The sequence below is a fragment of the Sturnus vulgaris genome, chromosome 10 (assembly GCF_052056855.1).
Source record: "Sturnus vulgaris isolate bStuVul1 chromosome 10, bStuVul1.hap1, whole genome shotgun sequence".
Taxonomy (NCBI): Eukaryota; Metazoa; Chordata; class Aves; order Passeriformes; family Sturnidae; genus Sturnus; species Sturnus vulgaris.
In genome coordinates, this window is record NC_142252.1 from 5,686,495 (window position 1) to 5,700,216 (window position 13,722).

General features: G+C 48.7%; 1 protein-coding gene across 3 annotated transcripts in view; it reads right to left on the reverse strand.

Annotated features, from left to right (window-relative positions):
- Positions 1-106: 106 nt before the first annotated feature.
- The window catches only part of MAP3K13 (mitogen-activated protein kinase kinase kinase 13), a 72,190-nt gene continuing 58,574 nt past the window's right edge, over positions 107-13,722 (reverse strand). For all 3 annotated transcript variants that reach the window (XM_014870454.2, XM_088170615.1, XM_088170616.1), the window contains 9 exons: positions 13,028-13,136; positions 12,323-12,432; positions 11,060-11,176; positions 10,470-10,607; positions 8,790-9,498; positions 7,504-7,574; positions 4,458-4,755; positions 3,708-3,805; positions 107-3,619 (listed from right to left, as the gene is read on the reverse strand). In XM_014870454.2, coding sequence (XP_014725940.1) covers positions 3,583-3,619; positions 3,708-3,805; positions 4,458-4,755; positions 7,504-7,574; positions 8,790-9,498; positions 10,470-10,607; positions 11,060-11,176; positions 12,323-12,432; positions 13,028-13,136 — 1,687 coding nt within the window. In that variant the 3' untranslated portion in view covers positions 107-3,582. The remainder of the gene's footprint in view (positions 3,620-3,707; positions 3,806-4,457; positions 4,756-7,503; positions 7,575-8,789; positions 9,499-10,469; positions 10,608-11,059; positions 11,177-12,322; positions 12,433-13,027; positions 13,137-13,722) is intronic.

Sequence of the window (13,722 nt, forward strand, 5' to 3'; positions counted from 1 at the left end):
TCCTGGTATGGAAGGGGGCATATGGGAGACCCCAGAGCAAGGCTTCATGACACCATCCCAAAGTCCATGAGAACCCGTTCCCAGATCACCAGACCAGCCTGCAGCATTGAAGTACACTGGCTTTTTATTCCATGCATTGTTTGCTTTGATAGTCATTCTTGTTTCCATCACTGTACACTGGTCAATACAAAAAAAAAATCAAGTTTGTCTCAGGAATCCACAGAGCAGGGAAGAGGGGATGAACACTACTGGACAGGGCCAAGATGAAATGGGTACTTAACACGACAGTGGGGAGGGCAACATTCAGCTCTGGGAGAAAATCTAGGCTAGTGTTCAGGAGCTGTCAGCAGCCACGAGAACTGGATCAGGGTACTCGGGATGCTGGAAAGGGAATCCACAGTTTACTCCGGCCCTGGAATGCGGTGTCACTACAAAGAGTAAGCAGGTTCACCAACACCTCTCAACCCCAGACCCTGCCAGGAGAGGAAGTGTGAGGAACCGTAGCAGAGGTGCCCATACAGCAATGTGGGGACTGTGTTTGTGCAATCCCAGGGAGGTGTCACCAAGGAAAATCCTACATAACCCCCCCCAGAACTGACAGCCACCACCCCGGGAATGTGGGGGTGCTGAGCCAGCTCTGCCCACACACAGCGAGGCCATGGGACGTGTGTGCAGGAGAGGCTGGCGTGACACCTCCGTGGGCAGGGCAAGGGGCTGCCCTAGTGGCATTCCCGGAGGGATGCAGCGTCAGGGGGCAGTGGGTGGGAGCAGCAACACTGGACTGGAACAGTGCAATGACCTAGGGGTGTGAGAATAGAGCTAAATGTGGCAGCCGGGAGAGGGCAGCTCTGTTTGCCCTGGCTGCAGAACAGGCCAGCACGTCCCCAGGCAAGGATGGGGAGGGATCAGCCCAGAAGGGTCTCAAAATCCCAAACAACAAAGTTCTGCAAGCCCAATGGAGCTTTATCCCATGGTGGAGCCTATGCAGAGACCACAGATACCCAAACCCCTCTGGAATCTGTTTATCAGGGACTGGATCACCACAGGCTGGAGGCCCTGGGGACTGTGACAGGCCTGAACTGGAGGCAGCTCTGCTTTGGGGCTGTTTATGAGACTGCCTAAGGATACCAGTGCTGCCCATGGATCTTCCAGAGCCTGCCAGGTCTGAACAGTCTCCCCAGGGGCACAGGGCTTGGCATCCTTTGCTGGGGACACCCGATGGCAGTTCTCCACCTCTCTTTACACCACAGTGTGTTGTGTGCACGCAGTTCTCCGCTGCTGAATTCTCACACCTTGACCTCCAGCCTCCTCAGTAACCATCTGCACCACCAAACCCCCTCTCACACCACAACAGCAAAGCCATCTCTGGCCCTGCCGGCTCCTCCTGCTGCTGGCCGAGAGACAAAGAACTTTGGGGAGGAGAAAAGAAAGGGAAGAGAGAGGGAAGGAGCAGGAAAGAGCTTCACTCCTCACAGGATTCTGCCTCTGCTCAGAGTAGGATAAGCAGGTCACTCCCTCTCCAGGAGCCTATTTGGTCCTTCCTGGGTGATCCACTACATGGACCCACTGCCCAGGGCAACTGCCCTCCTCCCTGATGTCGTTTTGGATGCTCTGGCCAGGGAATCTTGTCATAATTATTCACTTTGTCATCAATTCAAAAGCCCTTCACTCCCTGACCACCCTTCCCACATTCTCACCGGTTCAGTGGCTGCCAACCATCAGCAACGTTAGCAAACTGCAGCTCTGTCCCCAGGGAACCTGACTGCAGCCATCCACCCCTCCCTGTTCTCTGCCCTGGAGTAACAGCATCCCTGGAAATCACGAGAGGCAGCAACTCCTGACAGCCACTGAGCCCAGCTCTGCTCCCACCCCTCTGGCGAGCAGGGAGAAGGTAACATCACACACAGAGATTACAATTGTGCTAGCGGTGAAGCCAACCTTCTGATCTACAGAAATGATAATAAATAATAAAATAACATCATAACTTAAGATTTGTCTGTAGTCCAGCTACAAAAATTTAAAAATATGGGATAATTTAACTCATACAATACTGCTCTCTGTATAAGTAAGACATTTTCCTTCACTTTGCCATGAGGCTATAAATTACCACAGTTAAGTTCAAACCAATATTTTAACATAAAATGTAAACAAACAAAGCAACAGAAGTACCTGTCCATGGTCCATTCCTGCCGTTCACCTCTGGCTGGCCATGCCAGCCAGCACACTGGGAAGGGCAGAGGGAGAGCTCTTGCAGGGGGTCATCAACTAAGGAAAGGGAAGGAACGTGCTCTATCATTTTGTTCTCTTTCAATATCGTTTTAGAAGAGTAGTGTTTGAAGGGAAGGCACTATGAGTTCTATCAGAAAACAAATTTTTCTCATCTGCCAATGCCTCGGCCTGTCATATACCAGTACTATCCTCACTTGCACCTGCAGAGTTTCAGCTTGGAGGAGAAACAGAGGCCTCAGGCACACCTGAGACACAGCCACGTCAAGATTTCCTGCACAATGCCTGCCACGAAGGGCAGGCAGCTGCTAATGCTCCCAAGAATGTACAGTAAATAAGGAGACAGAGCAGGGTTGATGCTCTTGGCCAGGCCAGTGATTCCCAGTCTTCCCCCTCAACACACAGCCCTCTGCTGGTTCTCTATGCTGCTGTAGGTGAGAGGCTGCTTCTCCCAGTCCAGTCCAGGCGTCTCCAGTGTCCTCCCCAGAAGTGCTCGGGCTCTGCGGAATGTGCTTTCCACACTTTGCAAGTCCTTGCTTGGCCAACACTGAGTTGATTGATTTCTTTGACTGACTGAAACAGACAGGAGGTAAGAGGAGGAAGAAAACTGGGAAATGGCACACTGCATCTGAGGGAGGTTATCCCTGCTCAGCTGGAGATTGACACTCCCAGAGTGAAGCAAGGACGGTGGTAAGAAGTGCTCTGATACCAATTCTCAAGAGGACGAGGTTAGAATACATTTGCAGGATCTCACAACAAAATGCTGATTAAAAAAAGAAACTAAAAATCCTTAAAATAAAACCCATCATTACATTCCTGGGGATGTATCAATTCAGAAGACCCTGGATGTTAGCACCTCAGTACCAGTTTTCTCCAGGAACATGTCCACCTTCTGATTAAAAATGACCCAGCTGGTTATACTGAAAACACTTTGTTCACAGGTGACCCTACAGTCAGGTCTTTTTCTGCTTTTCCTCTTTTGATAAGACTGAGTGGTTTAGTTTTCTTGTTCTGTTCTCCAATCTTCAGGGCCACGAGGCCTGGTCCCCTGTGCAAGCAGCAAGAGAATCCCCTGCGTCTGTACACAAAGCTGTCCAGGCAGGACTCCCAGGATGTTTCTCCATAGTGTGCTTGCTTTCTGAACGTTTTTTTTTGTTTTTTTTTTGCAACGAGTCTGTGTGTCTATAAATACAATCCACTCTTTACAGTAAAAAGTGTTAAAATGTCAAAAAAATAAATATCCATGTTACAGTAACTAGATTATTCAATAAAATACATCCCTGCCATTCTTGATTGAAATGCTCAAAGAGAATTAATTTCATTTGGACATTTTCCAGAGATTCGGGTTATTGCAAATCACTCCTGGGGTGGGAAGGAGAAGCATCTTCTCTTCCTGTAAAGTGTGATGAAGGGGAATGAAGTGGAATCTCAGGGAAATCAAAATGCCAGTACCAGGAAGCTTTGGGGGAGATCTGTATTACCAAGTAGCAGAGCTGCAGGGCTTATTGGTCCTGACCGTGGCATCAGAACACTCCCCTTCAGAAGAGTCACAGTCTGATTCTCCAAACTGTGGTGGGTTCTGCAAGACAAAAGGAAAGGGGGAGACTTGAGCACCATTCCTGCACTCCACATCACCCACACATCCCAGTCTGTCACTGCAGCCAGGCAAAGGTCACCACCTGCAGAGGAGGAGAGTGGCACACATGGGAGAGGGCACAGCACGCAACTGCCCCACCAAAGGTCACTTGTCACCCCTAAGAGAGGGGATAGCACAGAAATACCCGGTCAGAGCGCTCCCAAACACGGGGTTATGAGGAGATCATGCAGCAGGCTCTGCCCTACCCCTCCCAAACACTTGAAAGGCAGAGAAAGGATGAAAGTCATCCTGGCTTTGTCAGCAAGGCTGCCAATGGATATGTCTGAGGCAGTTTATATCCACTCCATTTCATTATGCATTTTTATCCCGCTTAATGCAACTGCAAATCTGATGGCTTCCCGAGATCATACTCATCTTGACCAGCACATTATGTTCAGTTTTGTTTGTGCTACTTTCCCCCACCCACTCTTCTGCCAAGCAGGAGGAAGATTGGGTATTGCAGCAGTTGCTTTGCCATAGTACACCTACCACAACATTTTCTAGGCAGTGTTCCAACTTTCCAGCCCTTGGATTCCTTTCCATAACATGTAGTTTTTTTCCATTGAGTGGAAGGAGAAGGAGATAACCAACTCACCTCACAGCTGTGTTCATCTGCACAAAGTTTGCCCAGAGACATCTGAGTCTTGACCCTCCGCACAGCACACTCTTTGTCCGAAAGCCCATCCGACTGCGTGGAGATTTCAATGGGGATCTCTGGAGTCTGGGACAACATGTCCTCCAGCTTCTCAGCCAGCTCATCCTCCAGCTTGGCAGCCAGCTCATCCGGGCTGTTCGAGTGGTCGCTTGTGTTCCCCTCCTCTCCATCCGACACAGAGAAGTTCTCAGAGCTGAAGGTCGAGTAGGACTGGCAGCTACTGATGCAGCGGTGGGGTCTGCAAACAGGGAGAGAAGTTCAGTGTTCACCTTGGATGACAGTCACAGGGAACTTCCTGGGTGCTGTGTTCACTGCTCAACTACACCAGGCCTTGTGGAGTGCCTTCCACACCCTGGAGCTACAGAATTCTATCCCTTCTGAATGATTTAGTTCAAGAGCCACATCTTTAAATTCATCTGTTCTTATTTGGTCCTGTCTGATAAGTCCGTGTTAGCTGATCTGTCCTGGAGCATATTTTTTCTTTGACAGTGCATTTTCCTAAAGGAAGGCAAGGCTGTACTGTGGAGTTCTGTTAAATATTTTTATTGATGACATGGATGAGGGTATTGAGTCTTTCATCAGTAAATTTGCAGATGACACTAAGCTGGGAGCATGTGTCGATCTGTTGGAAGGGAGGAGGGCTCTGCAGAGAGACCTGGAACAGTTGGATGGATGGGCAGAGTCCAATGGGATGAAGTTTAATAAGTCCAAGTGCATTGTGTCCTGCATTGTGGCCACAATAACCCCCTGCAATGTTACAGGTTGGGGATGGTGTGGCTGGACAGTGTCCAGGCAGAAAGGGACCTGGGGACACTGGTCAGCAGCTGACTGAACATGGGCCAGCAGTGTGCCCTGGAGGCCAATGGCTCCTGGCCTGGATCAGGAATAGTGTGGCCAGTAGGGATGTCATTCTCCTCCTGTACTCAGCACTGCTGAGGCCGCCCCTCAGTTTAGGAAGACATTGAGATGCTTGAGCACATCCAGAGGAGGCAATGAGGCTGGTGAGGGGCTTGGAACACAAACCCTGTGAGGAACAGCTCGGGGAGCTGGGGTTGTTTAGCCTAGAGAAAAGGAGACTCAGGGGTGACCTTATCACTCTCTACAGCGCCCTGTAAGGTGGTTGTAGCCAGGTGGGGTTGGTCTCTTTCTCCAAGCAGCACTGACAGAACAAGAGGACACAGCCTTAAGCTGCGCCAAGGGAAATATAGGTTGGATATTAACAAAAAGTTTTTTAGTGAAAGAGTGATAAAATACTAGAATTGTCTGCCTGGGGAGGTGGTGGAGTCTCCATCCCTGAATGTGTTTTAAAAAAGACTGGATATGGCACTCAGTGCCACAGTTTAGTTGAAGTGTTAGGGCATGGGTTGGACTCGATGATCTTAAAGGTCTCTTCCATCCTTGTGATTCTGTGAGTTCAAGCTAACTCACCTGGCAAGACCTGCATCACGTGGCAGCCATCCCAAAAGCCAAGCAGGAATTAGGACCATTGGCTCAAGAAATAAGCTCACAGTTACTTGACCATGGAAATGGCCTTGTGTCAGGATTCAACAGCAATTCAACAGCTCCCTCACATCAGTTGAGGGAGCATGCCAGGAGACTCACAACTCGGCATCCCATGGAACAGGCAATTTGTCCTCCTAATCTTCCAAATGAGTAAATCACGGAGGAAACAACATCACACGGGAACTGTGTGAGTCGCCTAACTCATCCAGCCCAGCATTCTGCCTTCAGCCCAGGCAGGAAGGAATAATCTGGGAGAAGGATGAGAACAGGGTATGGGTATGCAGACAGAGCCTGCTTTCTCCTGGCATCTTGTCCTGGCTTGTACCATTCAGCAGATCTGACTTCCAAGGGGAAGCTCAAAGCCAGATGACAATGCTAACAGTCACTGATGGATCCATACTCCAGAAATTCTGCACTTACAGCTCTTCATGGACTGATTTCCACAGCACACCTTGACAATGAGCTCCACATCAGAAAATGTTCTGGATGGAAAAGGTGCTGCCTTTTGTTAATTTTAAAGCCCCATTTGCTTCACTTGCTGCCCCTAACATGAATGTGAAGAACCATTCCTTGTCCATTTTCTCCACATAAATTACAATTTCATGCACCTCTAGTGTTGCCTCTCCTTCTGCTAGAGAAACATTTCACATGGGTTTAATCTCTTCTTCTATGGAAACCATCCCTAACCACTCTTGTCACACTTCTCAGTGTCTTTCCAAACTTTACTGTGGTCTTTGAGCTGGGGCAATGAAGGGGGCATTAGGATTTAAGCAATGAAGGGGGCATTAGGATTTAAGCTTCAGGTGTGCTGTGGATGCACACAACAGGAGACAAGATTTTATTTTCTTCTCTGCTCCTTTGAATCAAATCTTTAACCTGTTTGCCTACTGGATCACTCCTGCACTTCAAGCAGTCAATTTCATGAAGCTACAGCACCAAGTCCATGATGTTTTTCCTGAGCACAGGCCTGTAAATCCTGCTGTTCCCCAGGCTTATGTAGGAACATTCCCCTAAGTCTTATTTTACAGGCAACACCATCAAATTTGGCCTGCTGTTGCCACTTAGCTCTGCAATTTTATCTGATCAGCTACAAAGGTGCTGGGCTGGAGTCTTCCCCACTGCAACAACAATTAATAAACAACACTAGGAGTAGCCCACAAAGGGTTTCCACATCCACTAAGTCTGATGCTGGTAAAACAGATGCAGCAGCTCATTTATAGAGGCAGAATAACATTATCAAGTGTGATCAAGTTGTGCTGCAAACAGTCTGCAGCAGGAAAAGTGGGCCAGAAAGAACACCTCAGGATGGGCTGGAACAGCAAGTGGACATGAGGGATCAGCTGAGGGTGGGTGGGACAGGCTGAATGGGATTCTGGTCTTTTGCCAGCACCTTCACTAGTTTCAGTGCTGGTGTGCAGCTGCTATGAGAATTCTGCTCAGTTCTGTCCCACCAAAGAGAGATTAGAGTGAATTCACCTTTTACCTTTGTCTACGAGGAAACTCCACTTCACTGTCAACTTCGCCCTCCTCCTCTTCTGACGACTCATCCCCGCTCTGGCAGAAAACAAGGACAAAAACGGTGTCACCTTTGGGGAAGTTCAAACATGGCTGACCCTTGGTCCTCCAGGACAAAGTCACTGCAAAACTGCAAAAATCTACAAGCTGCAAGAATCCAGACCAGAAAACAGCCTGGGTGTGAGGAACGCTGACTCAGACATTGTCCACCAGAAGGCTGTTCCGGGCAGCCTCAAGGCTGCTATTCCCAAATCTGGAGGGACTGACTGGGAAATACACTGGAGTATTTTAGCAGGTATGGAGTACAGAATGTTCCAGAGTCTCAGTGAAGCAAATCAAGTAATTAGTATCACATGGAAACCCACATCAATTATGGAGCTGATTTGGCACTCTTGGCTCTACCCTCTTCTACCACAGCCCATCAACAGAGCAGGATGGAGGATGACACAGCCTTTGCAATGAGTTTCATCAACTAGGAGGACTTGGGATTTATTTCATACTTCAGTGAGCACAGAGCCTTTTATTCTCCTTCTCCCATCCAAATCTACCCCCACACTGTTTTTTTTTATAGCCTCCTTCTATCCTATCCAACCTATCAGCCTCTCATTCAGATAAAACCTTTATCTCATACCACCCCCTTGTCTTACAAGGTCCTACTCCCGTCATGCTGGGGCCAAACCACACTCTTGGTCTGATAATTATGCTATTTTCCTTGACTTTTCCAGCTAGGCCCAGTTTTCCTGCTCTTTGAACTCAGACTGGCTTACCTCTCTCATCACCTGGATGGAAGCAGGAGAAACAAAGAGCTGCTTCTGTACAACTGTGTCATAACCTCCTTTTTACTCTTGCAAAATCTTCACAAAATACAGGAGAACTGACTTTCAGTGTAGGGGGACAATACTCTTGCAAAATCCTCACAAAATACAAGAGAACTATGACTTTCAGTGTAGGGGGACAATTTCTGACAGGTGCAGCAAAAGGGATGTCCTCAAGACCATGGCAAATGTTGAATCTTCGTGCTGAGACACAGCAGCACCACAGATTCTCAAAGAAACTCTAACGTGATATTACAGAGCTATTTAAAGAATGCATTTATCCCTTCCTTTGGAGAAAGGCTTGAAAATATCTTGAGACTGCTTCAGCATCAAAAATTCAGTGGAATAATTTGCAAGTCAAACCAATTGGCAAAACTGCACATGACAGAACCGGGTCCTACCAAAACCGTATCTTCAAAGCCCAGCGCTCTGTCCTCACCTTTTGGAGGGATCTCGCTTTGCAGGGCAGCCCTGAGGAAGCCAAGTGCTGGGGAGTGCCCAGGGCGGAGGCGGCCGTGCCCTGCTCCTCCAGCTTCTCCATGAACTGCGCCGTGTCGTAGAGGGAGGCGGGGGACTGGGGGCGGCTCCCCCCCGGCTCAGCAGACTGTGCCAGCTGTGCCTGCCCGCTGTCCTCGTCCCTGCACTGCAGGCAGGGGTCGTAGGGATCCGCCGGGCAGCACTCCCAGCGCTCGGCCGGGCTGTCCTTGCCGTCCAGGCCGCGGCGGCAGTCGGCCTCCATGGCGGTGGAGATGAGGTCGGGGCTGGAGCCGGACATGCGGCGCTGGGCGTGGTGGCTGAGGGGGCTGCGCAGCGCGGCCGCGGGCCCGAAGTAGCGCAGGTTGTTGGCGCAGGTGGCGATGTCCTGGCCGTGGGCGTGCAGCCGCGAGTGCTGCCCCTGCTGCGGCGCCCCGGGGCCGTGCGGAGGCTGCGGAGGGCCGGGCTGGGGGGCATCGTCTTGCGCCGGCTGGTTTTTCAAGATCCCTGCAAATTCATTGTAGCTGCCTTTGCTGTTCCCCCGGCGGTGCCGGGGCTTGCTGCGGTACCGGCTTTTGCCACTCAGGGTTGACATCTTGGGACTTCCTGAGACTGGGGAGCCATTGGATGCTGCTTCTGTGCTGGGTATGCCCTCTGACTTCAGCAGATCTGGCCTGAGAGACAGGCAGAAGTTGTTACATGTCAAGCAACAAACAAAGAAGTGACAGTGGCCCAAAGCCAGGATGAAGAGGCAGCTGGAGCCAAAAGCTCACTCTGCTTCCTAAAATCTATAGGCTGTCCTTGCCTTCAGCTGCATGACTCCTGCATTTTGGTCCCTGTGATTCTCTCCACTCAATGTCCTTTCTGTTCAGCCCATCCTTCTCTACATTCCCATCTTGCTGTTTTTTCCAATAGCTGTCACATGCTCTCCTTTTCCACTCTTATTTTGATGCTGTCTCCCAAAATAGCTCCCTCCCAGGACCTTGAGGTAGAGCATGGCTCTCACTCTGTGCATGTACAATGGTGGTGATCAGGCTGCTCATCTAAAAACCATGTGGGGATATTAATTTAGAAGTGATTATTCATTAGTAATCAGGACTAACTCCTGGAAATCCCCAAAAAAATAAAGACTAAGACAACTCCTCCAGAAAAAAAATCATCTCCCTATCTGAAAGTCATGCAGAAAAGAAATAACTGAAAGGACAGCATGAATTCTCAAATCCCAAATTAATTCCTCAGCAATGAATCCATCCTTCCTGAGGCCTGCCTGATTTCCACAAGCCCTTGCCCTGCTTATTCCCATCCAAGTCAAGGATGATCTTGGACAGTTAGGAATTTGAGAAAACACAAAGAGATATCTCCTGTCCAAGCACAATCATCTGCTCAAAATCACATGGACCAACAATTCATTCATTCAACCAACACATCCTGTGATTCCATGGCTCCAGAGAGCTGTCCAGGTGGTAGGGATGGCAGCATTCATCCCTTTCACCTTAATATAATTAAACAATTATGGTTCTGAGGACCAGCACAGGCTCAAGTGTGAAGCCCCTTTGTCCCACCCTGCATTTCATCAGGCTCAAAGGGAAGGAACTGCCCAGATCTGCCACTGGCTCTGGCACAGGACTGGGCTGTTACTTCTCACCGTTTGGTCTGGCTGCCTGGTTTATGGGAGACCCCTTTCCTCTTCATCAGCTTCTCCACTGTGTTGGGGTGGATTATTGGTCTGACTGGGTGGCGTTTGTAAGTCCCAGGGTATTTCTTTTCCACTGCTTGTTCCCTCCTGAAACATCAGGGAAAGATAAAAAAAGAAAACCACATCAGTTGTCTCTCTCTCCACCTCCTGCTCCCGCTGGACAGGAACTGGCTCCACAGGGAACACACTGCATGCCTGACTGCTCTGCTGGGAAAGGACACAGACACTTCTAAATTCCTTCTGCAGGCAGCAGGGACAGGGCCGGGGCACACAGTCCAGAGGCAGCACTGCCATTCCCTTTACACATGGGCCAAAGGACGCCAGCACCAAATGGGAAGGTGCCTTTCTCCAACTCAGTAACCACTGACAGTGGTCAGCAGGAATTCACTCCCAAGGGACCTCTCCCTGCTCACCAGCAATTCCCTAACCTTTGTAGTTTGTCAGGGGACACTAAATCTGCCAGTGCCACTATCCAGTTTAGAAATGAAGAGCTGTTTGTGCAGACTGCCCCATGCACGTCACCATTCCCAGACACGTACTTGATGAGCTCCTTCTCCCGCACCTCCAGCTGCAGCATGATAGCACTGAGCTCCATGTACAGGTTATTGGCTCGCTCCAGCTTCCTCTCGTAGTGTTCACGGATATCTAATGCATGTCTGAAAGGCAGAAAAGGCTTTGTTCCAGCCTCACTTCCATGGACCAAGAGAAGAGAATGAGGAAAAGTACAGGTGCTTAAGGAAAAGGCCTTTTAAAAGTCAAATTTGCCAGCTGTACTGCACTGAATCCCAGATAGAGCTAACAGTGAATGATGATTGATTAAGAGCCTGACACAGCAATAAATCATGGTATGGTTTAGAAAGTGTTTAATAGCCTTGAAAGAGTGGCAACACTTCTCCCTAGAAGAGCTGCAAATGCCTCACACCCACTCAAGGGCTCTCTGGCCAAGCCCTGATCAGCCCGTTGCTGTTTCTACAGAAACAGGAAAGAAGTCATGTGTCTGTATATCATTAACAGCAGGGTGTCCCCACAGCTCCAGTACAGCTGAAAGATGTGGCCACCCAAAGCTCCCTGGGGACAGGGAACACTGAACAACTACTGCATCAAATTTCCTGGCCAAGGGCCCTTGGGCTCCTCAGGTTTGACACAGAACAGCTCCTTAGAGCTTTATGTTTCTCTGCCAACTCTATTTGCAAATTTGTATCACAGGAGGAAACACTTTCCCTTCTTCAAATAAACCTTCCACTTTCATTTTTAAGTTGGTCTAATGTCCAAAATGCCTTTCAGTGGACTGTTCATACAAAGTATGTTCACTTCTTTGGAATAACTAACCCAAAGAAAGTATCAGGGCAGAGAAAGCTCACAGCCAACCTCAGGATGGATTTCCCACTGAGGTGGATGTATTTGCTTCAGTGCTGTTACCACAAACACCAATTCTCAGGCAGAAATGTTCCCTGGGAAACACACAAGCCTTTGCCACCTTGTCTGGAACAAACTGCTGAGACTGCCCAAGAACAGCAACAGTTCCCAGTGCTTCTCTCCAGCTTCCCCTCAGCTGAGCAGTGCTCATGGCCTAGGCCATGGGAATTTTGGTTTCTGGATTCACAAGGAATTTGGGCTGCCCAAATTTACACCACCAGGAATACTGGGTGCTGTTCTGGGAACCTCAGTAAAGAGGAGAATAAAAAGAGTCAGAGGCTGGAACAGAAGGCCCAGCTGTGAGGACAAGCTGAGGGCTCATTTAGCTGGGAAGGGATGGCTGGATGGGAAAAGCAAACAGCAAATACAAGAGACTGTGAACAGACCTCAGCTCTTCTCTCCGACGGCGAATCAATTCTTCATCCAGCCGGTGGATACAAGTTCCTTCACTTTTAATTTTCTCAAAATGTTTCTTCACTTCTTCTCTCCATTCAGCCTAGGAAAGCAATTTACTTTTAGCTATTTACAAAGAATTGGGATCTGTAGGTGCACCAGAGAAGAACTCTTGGGCAATGTTCTTTGTGTCTGCAGAAAATTACAGCTTTGGGTTGCAAATGTATTTTTGTTAGCTGAATTATTTTGGGTAACAACACCGCAGCACATTTAGTGCCAACATTTTCAAATGGTATTTACAATTTTGTGCTCCAAACAGAGAATTTAAAACACATCTGCATTTTCTAATATTTTTTTAACTCCTAGAGTTCTTTTTGTCCTAAGAGAATATTTTCTTTACTTTTGGCAGTGAAAATAAGTAGAAAGGCTCATGATTTTGAAAGTTCCACGATGATGCCTGCCTGAATGATACTCCATTGCCCCTTGAAGCCCTGGTTCCTGCAGCAGTCTCAGCTTGGGAAAGTTTGGGTAAAAGATTTTCAAACACCCATCAGGTTGCTCCTCCCCAAGAATCAAACTGAAATCATGGATCCAGACTTTCTCTACTCAATGCACCCTCCAAAATCAGATCCTTGGAGCTAATTCCAGCACTCACAGGCTCCAGCCTTTCCCCAGTTTGGGATTTGAAGGATCCCCACCTGGGATTTGAAGTAGGTTTCCTGAGGAGTAGCCAGCACATCAGCAGAGGCGATGTCCAGGTGCATCAGTGTCTGCCGGAAGGACGGACGGTTCCGGGGCTTGCTCTGCCTGAAACGAAACAGAAACAGCCAGGGGTGAGCTGAGGGATGGGCACTGCCAGCCTCCCCTGCTCTTCTGGGATGAGGGATGGGCACTGCCAGCCTCCCCTGCCCTTCTGGGGTGAGAGATAGGCACTGCCAGACAGGCACTGCCAGACTCTCCTGCCCTTCTGAAAGGGTTTCACTAGATTCTATTGTCTGAACCAAGCAGCTGACAGGTAAGAGAAAAGGAGCTATTCTGGTTTTCTCTTTTGCTGAATACAATTTAATTGTGCTAGAGGTGGTTTGTGATGATCCATTCTGAAGAAACAAAAGAGGTGCAAAATGTTTAAGACCAGAAAATGCAACTACAGAGTGAAAGATAGGAACAGTTTCAGTTTCTATCCTAACTTGCTTGTCAAGAAGAAACATACTTCGGTTTGTTGTCTCATCAATTTCCAAAATTTGTAATGGGAAGACTCAATCTAGTCGAAATGAAAACTTACATTCAGGGTGCTTCTAAGCACTAGAAGTCTATGAGTTGTCACACAGCACATGCCTGAGTACTGCAATGCACTGAACAGCCCTAAAGATCACAGAAAAGTACAAAAGCGTTT